Source organism: Rhinoraja longicauda, chromosome 3, assembly GCF_053455715.1.
Source record: "Rhinoraja longicauda isolate Sanriku21f chromosome 3, sRhiLon1.1, whole genome shotgun sequence".
NCBI lineage: Eukaryota > Metazoa > Chordata > Chondrichthyes > Rajiformes > Arhynchobatidae > Rhinoraja > Rhinoraja longicauda.
This window is the reverse complement of record NC_135955.1, coordinates 3,227,056-3,242,193: the sequence shown is the minus strand read 5'-3', so window position 1 is coordinate 3,242,193 and position 15,138 is coordinate 3,227,056. Positions and strand designations below refer to the sequence as shown.

Below are 15,138 nucleotides of genomic sequence, written 5' to 3'. Positions count from 1 at the left end.
AAATATAACCTGTCCATTCGCTCCACAGATGCTGCCTGACCCGCTGAGGTATTCCAGGACTTTGTTTTTTGCTCAAGATTCTGGCATCTGCAGTTCCTTGTGTCTCCCTCCCACTCTTGGACCACATTGGTTGAAATCACTCTCAGGAGTCAAAATTGGTGAATTGTTCTTCATTGGCTTACACATACACCTGGGCGCACACACTCACACACGCACGCACACACAAACACATTTCCACATGTGCACAGACACACTCACACACACACACAGTTGCACACACATATACCCCCACACACACACACATATATACTCACACACACACACACACATACCCACACACGCACACACACATGCACACACACACACACACTCGTGCACACATACACCCACACACGCACACACATATACACACACACATACCCACACACACTCATGCATCCACACACATATTTACCCACATGCGCACACATATTCACGCACGCATATACAAACACGTGCACACATATACCCCCACACGCATACACACACAACATTAGTCTGAAGGAGGGTCTTGACCTGAAACGTCACGCATTCCTTCTCTTCGGAGATGCTGCCTGTCCCGCAGAGTTACTCCAGCATTTTGTATCTACCATGAACACACATATACACATCTATACTCACACACCCATGCACATACACACACCCATGTACACACATATATACCCACAGACACACACATATACCCACATACCCATGTACATACATATATCTACCCACACACCCATGTACACACATATATACACACACACCCATGTACACACACATATATACACACACACATATACACACACACCCATGTACACACATATATACACACACCCATGTACACACACATATATATACACAAATACCCATGTACACACACATATACACACACACCCATGTACACACACACCCATGTACACACACATACCCACACACCCATGTACACACACACCCATGTACACACACATATACCTACACACCCATGTACACACACACATACCCACACACCCATGTACACACATATATACCCACACACCCATGTACACACACACACCCATGTACACACACATATATACACACACACCCATGTATACACACATATACCCACACACCCATGTACGCACACATATATACCCACACACACATGTACACACACACACCCATGTACACACATATATACACACACACCCATGCACACACATATATACACACACCCATGTACACACACATATACCCACACACTCATGTACGCACACATATACCCACATACCCATGTACACATATATCTACCCACACACCCATGTACACACACATATACCCACACACCCGTGTACACACACACCCATGTACACACACATATATACACACACACCCATGTACACACACATATACCCACACACCCATGTACACACACACACACCCATGTACACACACATATATACACACACCCATGTATACACACACATATACACACACACACCCATGTACACACACATATACCCACACACCCATGTTCACACACATGTACCCACACACCCATGTACACACACACCCATGTACACACACATATATACACACACACCCATGTACACACACATATACCCACACACAGTGGGAGGAGTTGGCTGCGCCTAACGGCTGCGGCTCTCTGGCAGTCTGTTGTCTTTTTTTCTTTTTTTTTGTTTGTGTCGGTGTTGGGATGGTTTTTGTTTCTGTTTTTGGCTGTGTATGTGTGGTGGGGGTGTGTGGTGGGGGTGTGGGGTGGGGTGGGGGGGTGGGGCGGGGGGAAACCTTTATTTTATTAGGTCTCTTCCCCGGGGCGCGGCTCGGCTGCGGGCCTTAACATTGCCGGCGCAGCTCGGCTGCGGGACGTTTCAGTGCCCGGTGCGGCTCGGCTGCGGGCCTTAACATTGCCGGCGCAGCTCGGCTGCGGGACGTTTCAGTGCCCGGTGCGGCTCGGCTGCGGGCCTTAACATTGCCGGCGCAGCTCGGCCGCGGGACGTTTCAGTGCCCGGTGCGGCTCGGCCGCTGGACTTAACATCGCCCGGTGCGGCCGCGGGACGTTTCAGTGCCCGGTGCGGCTCGGCCGCGGGACGTTTCAGTGCCCGGTGCGGCTCGGCCGCTGGACTTAACATCGCCCGGTGTGGCCGCGGGACGTTTCAGTGCCCGGTGTGGCCGCGGGACGTTTCAGTGCCCGGTGCGGCTCGGCCGCGGGACGTTTCAATGCCCGGTGCGGCTTGGCCGCTGGACTTAACATCGCCCGGTGTGGCCGCGGGACGTTTCAGTGCCCGGCGCGGCTTGGCCGCTGGACTTAACATCGTCAGCGCTGTGTGGCCGCGGGACGTTTCAGTGCCCGGTGCGGCTCGGCCGTTGGACTTAACATCGCCCGGTGCGGCCGCGGGACGTTTCGGTGCCCGGGGCGGCTCGGCCGGGGGGCCTTCCATCCCCTTGCGGGGGCTGTGCGTGTCGTTTGCCTCGGTAGGGGTCGAGCTGCCTGTCCGTGGGTGCGGGGGGAAGAGAGGGGAAGTTTTGTTGCCTCCATCACAGTGAGGGGGTGTTTGGAGTCACTGTGATGGATGTTTGTGTTGGGGTCGGGTGTCCTGTGTTCTTTTCTTTTTGCTGTATTTTGTGTGACTGCTGAAATTTCGCTCGGTGTTGTGCCGAGTGACAATAAAGTGTTGTTATGTTATGTTATGTTATGTTATGTTACACCCATGTACACACATATATACCCACACACCCATGTACACACACACCCATGTACACACACATATATACACGCACACCCATGTACACACATATATATACCCACACACCCATGTACACACATATATATACCCACAAACCCATGTACACACACATAAACCCACACAACCATGTACACACATACACACACACACATATACACACAGATATATACCCATGCACCCATATACACACACACACACACACACACACACACATATATCCCCACACACCCTCCCCTCCCACACAAGCCTGGTTGCTGTCTCGGCAGTGAGCTGCCGTGTACTCACAGTTGCCGTCGGCGGTACGTGCCAGCCACTTGCCCTCGGGGTTGTCGGTAATGCGGATCACCTCCAGCTGCTCGCCCTGCTTACAGCTCAGCTCGTTCTTGCCGCCCCGGTAATCCATCGTCACCTTCACCGTCTGGATCACCTCCATCGGCCCCGAGAACTGCACAGGAGGCAGAAGGTCAGCAACGGTGATGAGGAGGCATGGTGGCACAGCGGTAGAGTTGCTGCCTCATAGCGCCAGAGTCCCGACAATAGACAATAGACAATAGGTGCAGGAGGAGGCCATTCGGCCCTTCGAGCCAGCACCGATATGATCATTCAATATGATCATGGCTGATCATTCTCAATCAGTATCCCGTTTATCCCCACTCTTTGCTTTCTGTCTGTCAACCAATTTTCTATCCATGTCAGTACCCTACCCCCAATACCATGTGCTCTAATTTTGCCCATTAATTTTGCCCACTAATCTCCTATGTGGGACCTTGTCGACTACGGGTGCTGTCCGTACAGAGGTTGTACGTTCTCCCCGTGACCTGCGTGGGTTTTCTCCCGGTGCTCTGGTTTCCCCCCCACACTCCATAAACGTGCAGGTTTGCAGTTTAATTGGCTTGGTGTAAATGTAAATGGTCCCTAGTGTGTGTAGGATAACGATAATGTTCGAGGATCACTGGTCAGTGCAGACTCGGTGGGCTGAAGGGCCTGTTTCCGTGCTGTATCTCTAAACTAAACTAAACTAAACTAAACCCGGGTTCGATCCTGACCTGAAATGGGAGTTTTTATGTTCTCCCTGTGACTGCATGAGATTTCTCCGGGGGCTATGGTTTCCTCCTACATCCCAAAGACGTGCGGGTTTGTCAGTTAATTGTCAGTAAATTGTCCCTGCTGTGTGGGATGGAACTAGTGCACGAGGGGGATCGCTGGTCGGCGAAGACTCGGTGGGCCGAAAGACCCGTTTCTCTGCTGTATCTCTAAACTAAACCAAAAAAACTAAAAAATCAACTCCAGAGAAGGTCAGGTGGGGCTGGGACGGAACAGGAAGGGACTGAGGTACTGAGAGAGTTTGGCCAGGCAAGGACATGCCCACAAATATCCTCTGTTGGTGAACTTTACCATCAGTTTGAAAGCTTCTTCCAGCCGGCTCATCGCCGGACACTGTGGGAAAATGTGGTGTGATCGTATGGAAATAATAAGTATTTTATACTGGAGTAACTTAATAGGGTCAGGTAGCATCTCTGGAGAACACGGATAGGTGACGTTTCAGGTCAGGACCCTACTTCAGATTCAGAAACGTCACCTATCCATGTTCTCCAGAGATGCTGACTGACCCGCTGAGTTACTCCAACACTCTGTGAAACGTCACCTATCCATGTTCTACAGAGATGCTGCCTGACCCGCTGAGTTACTCCAGCATTTTGTGTCTACCTTCACTGTGATCAGTGGTCCTTATCACAGGCCCATCCTTACAATGCAAAGGCCTTTTGCCACACGGAATAAAGCATAAAAATTGTAATCATGTGTGGTCTGCTCACTGACTGATTGACACGCATCGTAAAAGCTTTTCACTGTACCTCGGTACATGTGACAATAAACTAAACTGAACTGAACCGAGTTTTAGTCACCATGTTATAGGAAAGATGTTGTCAAGTTAGAAAGGGTGCCGTGAAGATTTGAGGATGTTGCCAGGGACTTGAGGGCCTGAGCTATAGGGAGAGGTCGGGCAAGCTAGACTTCATTCCTTGGAGCACAGGAGGTTGAGTGGTAATCTTATAGAGGTGTACAAAATCATGAGAGGAATAGATCGGGTAAACGCACAGTCTCGTGCCCAGAGTAGGGGAATCGAGAACCAGAGGACATAGGTTTAAAGCGAGGGGGGGAAAGATTTAATAGGAATCTGAAGAGTAATATTTTTACACATTGGATGTTGGGTGTATGGAACAAGCTGCCAGAGGTGGTAGTTGAGGCAGGGACTATCAATAGACAATAGACAATAGGTGCAGGAGGAGGCCATTCGGCCCTTCGAGCCAGCACCGCCATCCACACCGATCATCCACATATCGCAACGTTTAAGAAACATTTAGACAGGTACATGGATAGGGCAGGTTTAGATGGATATGGGGCAAACGCAGGCAGGTGGGACTAGTGTAGGTGGGACATGTCGGCCGGTGTGGGCAAGTTGGGCTGAAGAGCCTGTTTCCAAGCTGTATGACTCTATGACTCCAATAATAAACTAAATCAACTAAACTAATGCTGACTTAGAGCAGATGACAAAGTGCTGGAGGAACTCACCAGGTCAGGCAGAATCTGAGGAAGGAAATGGACAGACAACGTTTCGGGCCGGGACACTTCTTCAGACCGATTGTGTAGTATTAGGGAGCGGACGCTGGAAGAGAGCGGTGGAGGCAGGACAAAGCCTGGCAAGTGATAGGTGGACACAGGCGGGGGAGGGGGTGATTTGCAAGTGTACCATCCTACCGCAACCAGAGAGCAGCCCTGAACTGCCATCTACCTCACCGGGGGGAACCCTTGGACTATCTTTCATCAGTCCTCACCTTGCACCAAAGGTCATTCCCTTATCATGTTTCTGTACGCTGTGGACGGCTCGATTGTAATCACGTATTGTCTTTCCGCAGGCTGGATAGCGCGCAACAAAAAGCTTTTCACTGTACCTCGGAACACGTGACCACAAACTAAACTAAACTAAACTAAACTAAACTTAACTAAACTAAACTAAAGAGATGGGTGGAGAAAGTTACAAAAGCTGGAGATGAAAAGGGAGACAAAGGGATGTCAGGTAAGGAGAGAAGAGGAGTAGGATGTAAAGCCTGAGGGAGGCATAGGGATGGGAGGGGACGGGAGAAGGGGGATAGAGGAGTGGAGGGGGTGGGGGGGGGAGGGTGGGGGGGGAGGGTGGAGGAGGGGGTGAAGTGGGGGGGGGGGGGGGAATAATGGCAACTATGGGTGCACATACCAGAATCGAAATGGTTAAACACTGTGTCACTGAAATAGTTTTGTATTGCTCGTGCAGCAGTTAAATATGAAAACAGGGAAGTACAATTACTTCCGCCTTATAAACATTAGTTCTAATCTTTCTATCAGAACAATGCAAATTATAATCCTTTCATAGAAGGATGAGGGGAGGGGGGGTGTGGGGGACGGGGACGGACGACCTAATTGAAACTTACCGAATAGTGAAAGGCCTGGATAAAGTGGATGCGGAGAGGATGTTTCCACTAGTGGGAGAGTCTAGGACTAGGGGTCATAGCCTCAGAATTAAAGGGTGTTCTTTTAGGAAGTTTCAGGTTAGTTTATTATCACGTGTACCGAGCTACAGTGATAAGCTTTTTTTGCGTGCCAACCAGTCAACAGAAAGACAATACATGATTACAATCAACCCATTTACAATGTATAGACACATGATAAGGCAATAAGATTTTTACTGAGAGTAAGCATGCAGCTACAGCAGGCAGCGAAGAAAGCAAATGGCATGTTGGCCTTCATAGTGAGAGGATTTGAGTATAGGAGCAAGGAGGTCCCACTGCAGTTGTACAGGGCCCTGGTGAGACCACACCTGGAGTACTGTGTGCAGTTTTGGTCTCCTAACTTGAAGAAGGACATTCTTGCTATTGAGGGAGTGCAGCGTAGGTTCACCAGGTTAATTCCTGGGATGGTGGGACTGACATATGATGAAAGAATGGATCGACTGGGCATATATTCACTGGAGTTTAGAAAGATGAAATTTGACATATACTGTAAAATACTTGGACAGGCTAGACAGGCAGGAAAAATGTTCCCAATGTTGGGGGAGTCCAGAACCAGGGGTCACAGTTTAAGAATAAGGGACAGATGAGGAAAAACATTTTCACCCAGAGAGTTGGGAATTGGTGGAATTCTCTGCCACAGAAGGCCGTGGAGGGCAATTCACTGGATGTATTCAAGAGAGAGTTAGATTTAGGTCTTAGGCCTAATGGAATCAATGGATATGGGGAAAAAGCAGGAACGGGGTACTGATTTTGGATGATCAGCCATGATCATATTAACATAGAAACATAGAAACATAGAAAATAGGTGCAGGAGTACGCCATTCGGCCCTTCGAGCCTGCACCGCCATTCAATATGATCATGGCTGATCATCCAGCTCAGTAACCTGTACCTGCCTTCTCTCCATACCCCCTGATCCCTTTAGCCACAAGGGCCACATCTAACTCCCTCTTAAATATAGCCAATGAACTGGCCTCAACTACCTTCTGTGGCAGAGAATTCCACAGACTCACCACTCTCTGTGTGAAGAAATGTTTTCTCATCTCGGTCCTAAAAGACTTCCCCCTTATCCTTAAGCTGTGACCCCTGCATCGGGAACAATCTTCCCGCATCTAGCCTCTCCAACCCCTTAAGAATTTTATATGTTTCTATAAGATCCCTCCTCAGTCTTCTAAATTCCAGCGAGTATAAGCCTAGTAAATCCATATTGAATGGTGGTGCTGGCTCAAAGGGCCGAATGGCTTACTCCTGCACCTATTTACAGCACCAGAGACCCGGGTTCGATCCTGACTACGGGTGCTGTCTGTGTGTAGTGCGTACGTTCTCCCCGTGACCGCGTGGGTTTTCTCCGGGTGCTCCGGTTTCTTCCCACATCCCGAGGACCTGCAGGTTTGTAGGTTAATTGGCTTCTGTAAATTTTCCCTAGTGCGTGTAGGATAGTGTACGGGGTGATCGCTGGTCGGCGCGGACTCGGTGGGCCGAAGGGCCTGTTTCCACGCTGTATCTCTAAACTAATATATAAACGGAGATGAGGAAAAACTTTTTCAGTCAGAGAGTTGTGAATCTGTGGAATTCTCTGCCTCAGAAGGCAGTGGAGGCCAATTCTCTGAATGCATTCAAGAGAGAGCTGGATAGAGCTCTTAAGGATAGCAGAGTCTGGGGGTATGGGGAGAAGGCAGGAACGGGGTACTGATTGAGAATGATCAGCCATGATCACATTGAATGGCGGTGCTGACTTGAAGGGCCGAATGGCCTCCTCCTGTACCTATTGTCTATTGTCTATAACTAAACTGATCAAAAGAAGGCCCTTCGGCCCAACTTGGCCACACCGGCCAACATGTACACCGTACACTAGTCTCACCTGCCTGCGTTTGGCCCATATCCCTCTAAACCTTTACCTATCCACGTACCTGTCTAAATGTTTCTTAAACGTTGCAATAGTATCTGCCTCAACTACTGTACCTCCTCCGGCAGCACGTTCCTACACCCGTCACCCATTGTATAAAAAAGGTCGCCCCTCAGGTTCCTATTAAATCTTTCCCCGCCTCACCTTAAACCTATGTCTTATGGTTTTCGATTCCCCTACTCTGGGTTAAAGATTCCGTGAATTCATCCTATCTATTCCCCTCATGATTTTACACACCTCTGTAAGATCACCCCTCATTCTCCTGCACTCCAAGGAATAAAGTCTCAGCCTCTCCCCATACCTCAGGCTCTCGAGTCCTGGTAGCAACCTAGCAAATCTTCTCTGCACCCTTTCCAGCTTGACAACATACTTACATAGAAACATAGACATAGAAACAGAAAATAGGTGCAGGAGTAGGCCATTAGGCCCTTCGAGCCTGCACCGCCATTCAATATGATCATGGCTGATCATCCAGCTCAGTAACCTGTACCTGCCTTCTCTCCAAACCCCCGGATCCCTTTAGCCACAAGGTCCACATCTAACTCCCTCTTAAATATAGCCAATGAACTGGCCTCAACTACCTTCTGTGGCAGAGAATTCCACAGACTCACCACTCTCTGTGTGAAGAAATGTTTTCTCATCTCGGTCCTAAAAGACTTCCCCCTTATCCTTAAGCTGTGACCCCTGGTTCTGGGAGGGTGACCAAACCTGAACACAATAGTTAATAGTTACTACGGGAGGGTGACCAAACCTGAACACAATAGTTAATGTAACACAATGTGGCCTCACCAACGTCTCGTACAACTGTAACATGACCTCCCAACTTCTGTTCTCAATACTCTGAATGTCAAATGAATATCAAATCATTTGGAAAGGATCCAAAGGGAAGTTGAAGAGAATCTTGACATGGCATATGTTCGCTCACAGGGGGAGTGGTGGGGGAGGGTTGCAAACGGATTCTGTTGCAAGTTTCTTCCAAGAGCATTGGGTAAGTTGTTAAGAGTGTGAAAAGTGTAGAGCCACGGGAGGGAAGGATCGGAACGGATTTGAAACGGTACAGCGCGGAAACAGGCCCTCTGGCCCACCGGGCCCGTGCCGACCAGCGGCCACCCCGTTCACGCTAGTTCCGTGATATCACGCTTTCTCTCGGCACAATTTACAGAGGGCTGATTCGCCTGCAAACCCGCACGTCTCCCTGTGGGATGTGGGAGGAAACCGGAGCACCCGGAGTAAACCCATGCGGTCGCAGGGAGAACGTGCAAACCTACGAACTGACAGTACCCGAGGTCAGGATCGAACCCGGGTCTCTGGCACTGCGAGGCAGCGGCCCTACCCGCTGTGCCACCGTGACAGGTTTCCCGTAGAGATGGCACTAGTTTGATGGGCCAAATGACCCTTTTGTGTCGTACATTTTAATCTTTCTATATTTATTGGGCAGTGAGAGAGATAGATATTATCTTAGAGGCCGTTCATTTGCAACAACCAGTATTCCTTTTACTGGGGCGGTCACGGCGGCGCAGTGGCAGAGTTGCCGCCTTACAGCGAATGCAGCGCCGGAGACCCGGGTTCCATCCCGACTACGGGTGCTGTCTGCACGGAGTTTGTACGTTCTCCCCGTGAGCTGCGTGGGTTTTCTCCGAGATCTTCGGTTTCTGGAGAAAAAGAACACGTGACGTTTCAGGTCGAGACCATTCTTCAGTTCTGAAGAAGGGTTCTCGACCCGAGAAATCATCTATTCCTTTTGTCCAGAGATGCTGACTGACCCGCTGAGTTGCTCCAGCATTTTGTGTCTTTCTTTGGTTTAAACCAGCATCTGCAGTTCCTTCCTACACACTCCGATTATGTTCGTTGCTTGGACAGATCTGATGGGATTATAGATTGGACTCGGTGGGCCGAAGGGCCTGTTTCCATTGTTATAGACGTTCCATACCTTGAATCTTTTCCTCATCTCCTGCTCCCTCTTCTCCCTCTCCCGTTGTTCCTTTTTATCCATCTCTTGTTTCCTCTTCTCCTCCTTCTCCCGTTTTTTCTCTTGTTCTTTCAGCTCCTTCAGCGATCTTTCAGACGAGGGATCAAAAAAAAATCCTGGCTTAACATCTCAATAGTCAATAGCCAATAACCGTTTATTTGTCTAAGAATAATCAATAAAAATGCAATAACACATACAATCACAAACTAACTCCAAACAAAAAGAAACATCCATCACAGTGAGTCTCCTCCAGTCCGCTCCTCACTGTGATGGAAGGCCACAATGTCTTTTCTCTTCCCCTGCCGTCTTCTCCCGCGGTCAGGCTGTTGGAGTTGCCACGTCGGGGCGGTCGGGGCTCCCGACGTTGAAGCCCCCGCTATTCCAGGCCGCGCCGGACGGTGAAAGGTCCGCGGCGGGCCAACCCAAGCCCCGCGACTGTAGTTAGAAAGTTACTGGAGAGTATTCGGACGGATAGTGATTTGGACGGGCAAGGGCTGATTAGGGTGGTCAGCATGGTTTTGTACGTGGGAGGTCGTGTCTCACAAATCTGATTGATTTTTTTGAAGACGTGACCAAAAAGGTCGATGAGGGCAGAGCTGTAGATGTTGTGTACATGGAATTCAGTAAGGCATTCAACAAGGTTCCGCATGGTAAGCTGCTCTGGAAGGTTAGATCCCATGGGATCCAGGGAGAGATAGCTGAATGGATAGCAAATTAGCTCCATGGAAGGAAGCAGAGGGTGATGGTGGAAGGTTGCTTCTCGGACTGGAGACCTGTGACTAGTGGTGAGCCTCAGAGTTTGGTGCTGGGCCCGCTACTGTTTGTCATCTACATCAATGATTTGGATGAGAACATACAGAGCAAGATTAGCAAGTTTGCTGATCATTCAAAAGTGGGATGGTTTTGCAGATAGTTGTGAAAGATTGCAGCAGGATCTGGGTCAATTGGCCAGGTGCTTGGAGGAATGGTTGATGGAATTTAATACAGAGAAATGTGATGTGTTGCATTTTGGGACGTCTAACATGGGCAGGACCTACACAGTGAATGGCAGGCCCCTGGGAAATGTTGTAGAGCTGAGGGATCTAGGAGTACAGGTGCATGGTTCCATGAAGGTTGAGTCCCAGGTAGATAAGGTGGTCAAAAAGCCTTTTGGCACATTGGCCTTCATCAGTCAGAGTATTGAGTATAGGAGCTGGGAGGTCATGTTGCAGTTGTATAAGAGACGTTGCTGAGGCTCCATTTAGATTATTGTGTTCCGTTCTGGGCACCATGTTGTAGGGAAGATATTGTCAAGCTTGAAAGGGTTCAGAGAAGATTTATGAGGATGTTGCCAGGACTAGAGGGTGTGAGCTATAGGGAGAGGTTGAGTAGGCTGGGTCTCTATTCCATGGAGCGCAGGAGGATGAGGGGTGATTTTATAGCAGTGTACAAAATCATGAGAGGAATAGATCGGGTAGATGCGCAGAGTCTCTTGCCCAGAGTAGGGGAATCGAGGACCAGAGGACACAGGTTCAAGGTGAAGGGGAAAAGTTTCAATGGGAATCTGAGGGGTAACTTTTTCACACAAAGGGTGGTGGGTGTATGGAACAAACTGCCAGATGAGGTAGTTGAGGCTGGGACTATTGCAATGTTTAAGAAACAGTGAGACAGGTACATGGATAGGACAGGTTTGGAGGGATATGGACCAAGCGCAGGCAGGTGGAACTAGTGTAGTTGGGACATGTTGGCCGGTGTGGGCGAGTTGGGCCGAAGGGCCTGTTTCCACACTGGATCACTCTAGGACTCTCTGACTCTATACCAATGTGCAAAGACTCCTTGTTTCCTTCATCCCTCCCCACCCAAAGCACACTTTCACAATGCAGCAAAATGGATCACATGCAGGCAGATGAGATTAGTTTATGTCTCTGACATTTTCGCCACCTCCAACGTGATCCCACCACCAGTCACATCTTCCAATCTCTACGCCCTTCCGCCTTCCGCAGGGACCGTTCCCTCCGCAACTCCCTGGTCAACCCACCCCTTCCCACCCAAACCACCCCCTCCCTAGGTACCTTCCCCTGCAAACGCAGGAGATGCAACACCTGTCCCTCTACCTCCCCCCTCAACTCCATTTAGGGACCCAGACAGTACTTCCAGATGAGACAAAGATTCACTTGCACCTCCTCCAACCTCTTCTACTGTATCCGGTGTTCCCATTGTGGCCTCCTGTACATCGGTGAGACCAAATCTCTCCCTCCTAACCCCATTCTCCTGCCTTCTTCCCATAACCCCTGACACCCGTACTAATCAAGATTCTATGCCTTAAAAATATCCTCTGACTTTGGCTCCACAGCCGTCTGTGGCAACGGGTTCCACAGATTCACCACCCTCTGACTAAAGAAATTCCTCCTCATCTCCTTCCTATAGGGATGTCCTTTTATCCTGAGGCTGTGCCCTCTGGTCCTAGACTCTCCCACTAGTGGAAACTTCCTCTCCGCATCCACTCTATCCAGGTCTTCCACTATTCGGTAAGTTTCAATGAGGCCCCACCTTATCCTTCTAAACCCCAGCGAGTACAGGCCCAGTGCCGTCAAATGCTCATCATATGTTAACCCAATCATTTCTGGGATCATCCTTGTAAACCTCCTCGGGACCCTCTCCAGTGGCAGCACATCCTTCCTCAGATAAGGTGCCCAATATTGCTCACAATGCTCCAAATGGGTTCTGACCAGAGCCTTATGGAGCCTCAGCATTACATCCCTGTTTTTGTATTCCAGCTCTCTCGAAATAAATGTGTTTTCGTTCCTTCCTATCGACTCTGCACTACTGTGGTTGCTCTGTATTCTTTGATCTTTGCAGTTGCATGGTCTGGTTTTAGGGTTGCCAACTGTCCCGTATTAGCCGGGACATCCCATATTTTGGGCTAAATTAGTTTGTTCCGTACGGGACCGCCCTTGTCCCGTATTATGCCTGGGGAAGGGGGCGCTGTAGGCCCGGACGCTGTAGGTGCGGATAGTGTAGGTGCGGACAGTGTAGGCCCGGACAGTGTAGGCCCGGAGGCCCGGGCGCCGCCTAACGGAGGTTGCGTAGCAACCCACCTCCCAGCCCGGGCGGCCGCCATTGTTGGAGCGGGAGCATGTGGCCGCTGGCTGGGTGAGGTCACGTGGGGCGTGGGGCGGTGACGTCACCCTGTCCCGTATTTGGGAGTGAGATAGTTGGTGACCCTATCTGGTTCACTGATAATAACTGATAATTTGTCGTATATTGATCGTGGTGATTTTGCGTCTGATGTGCCTTAAAGCTGCAGTAAATAACATTTAATTATTCTGGTTCATACCCGATGCATATGACAATTTAATGCTCTTGAATATGTAATCATACCTGTAATTGTCCAAATCTTCATACATTTCACCATCTGAGCTGTCTTTCTGAAATCAGACAAATGTCATGATGAGTCGCGAACTTCCTCGATGTTGAAGCAGGCTCTTGGATCTGACATAGACTCCTGCTCCCCATTCTCACATTCACACATCTCGTTATCAGTTCAGTCGTTAACCTTAGTCTCACCAAATTCTGCCCACAAAAACGCAGCGTTTCCCCCCACTTTTTCTCCCCCTCTCATGCACATAAACACACACTACACGTATACTACATGCACATACACTCTATACGCGTGCAAACTACACACACGCACTACACATGCACTATGCACACGCACACATTCACACTACACGCATGCATACTGCACACATACACACAACTGTACACACACGCACACACACTACACGCATGCACACACACAAAACACACACAGCACACACACACACCACAAACATGCACACTACACACACACTGCACACACTACACACACACGCGCACACACACAAAACACACACTACGTAACACACTACACACACACACTACATACATGCACACTACACACACACTGCACACACACGCACACACATACACACACACACTACGCACACACTACACACATGATACATACATGCACACCACACGCACACACCGCACACTACACACACACGCACACACACAAAACACACACTACGTAACACACTACACACACACTACATACATGCACACTACACACACACTCTGCACACTGCACACACATGCACACACACACTACGCACACACTACACACATGATACATACATGCAAACTACACACACACTGCACACACACACACACACACACACACACTGCGTACACACACACCTGTACACAGAAAACACTTGTACACAAACACACACACCTGTACATACACATCTGTACACGCACGCACACACACACACACACACACACACACACACACACACACACACACACACACACACACACACACACACACACACACACACACACACACACACACACACACACACACACACACACACACACACACCTGTACATACACATCTGTATACAGACACAAACACATAAACACTACACACACAAACAAGCAAACACACAAACACACACATTACACGCACAGACACCTGTACGCACATGCAGAGATGTTAAACATGCATTCCGTTAAATATATTGGGGGAATGTATATATTGACAGTCAGAACGTTTTTTGGGTGAGTGGGAGATGTGGGAACGGTGGCACGACCTTGAATGTATTCCTCCACCCATGACAGTTTGGTGGAGCGTTTCTGGCCAGCTGCAGCTTGGACACCACAATCTGGTGACTATTGCATATGGACTCAGTGGGATGTTTTCCATGCACGGGGTATTTAATCGGGGACAGACCCCAAAAAGCTGGAGTAACTCAGCGGGTCAGGCAGCATCTCTGGAGACAAAGGGCGGGCGATGTTTCGGGTCGAGCTCCTTCTTCAGGCTGAGAGTCAGGGGAAAGGGAAACGAGAGCCATCGACGGTGATGTGGAGAGATATAGAACAAATGAGTGAAAGATAGGTAAAAAAGTAATGGTGATCA

The 15,138-nt window shown here is 49.3% G+C and overlaps 1 protein-coding gene across 1 annotated transcript in view; it reads right to left on the bottom strand.

Moving 5' to 3' along the window:
* Positions 1-15,138, bottom strand: part of LOC144611830 (FYN-binding protein 1-like) — a 113,919-nt gene that overhangs the window by 30,712 nt on the left and 68,069 nt on the right. Inside the window, 3 exon segments of the mRNA XM_078431120.1 lie at positions 3,060-3,219; positions 10,154-10,280; positions 13,553-13,599. Coding sequence (XP_078287246.1) covers positions 3,060-3,219; positions 10,154-10,280; positions 13,553-13,599 — 334 coding nt within the window.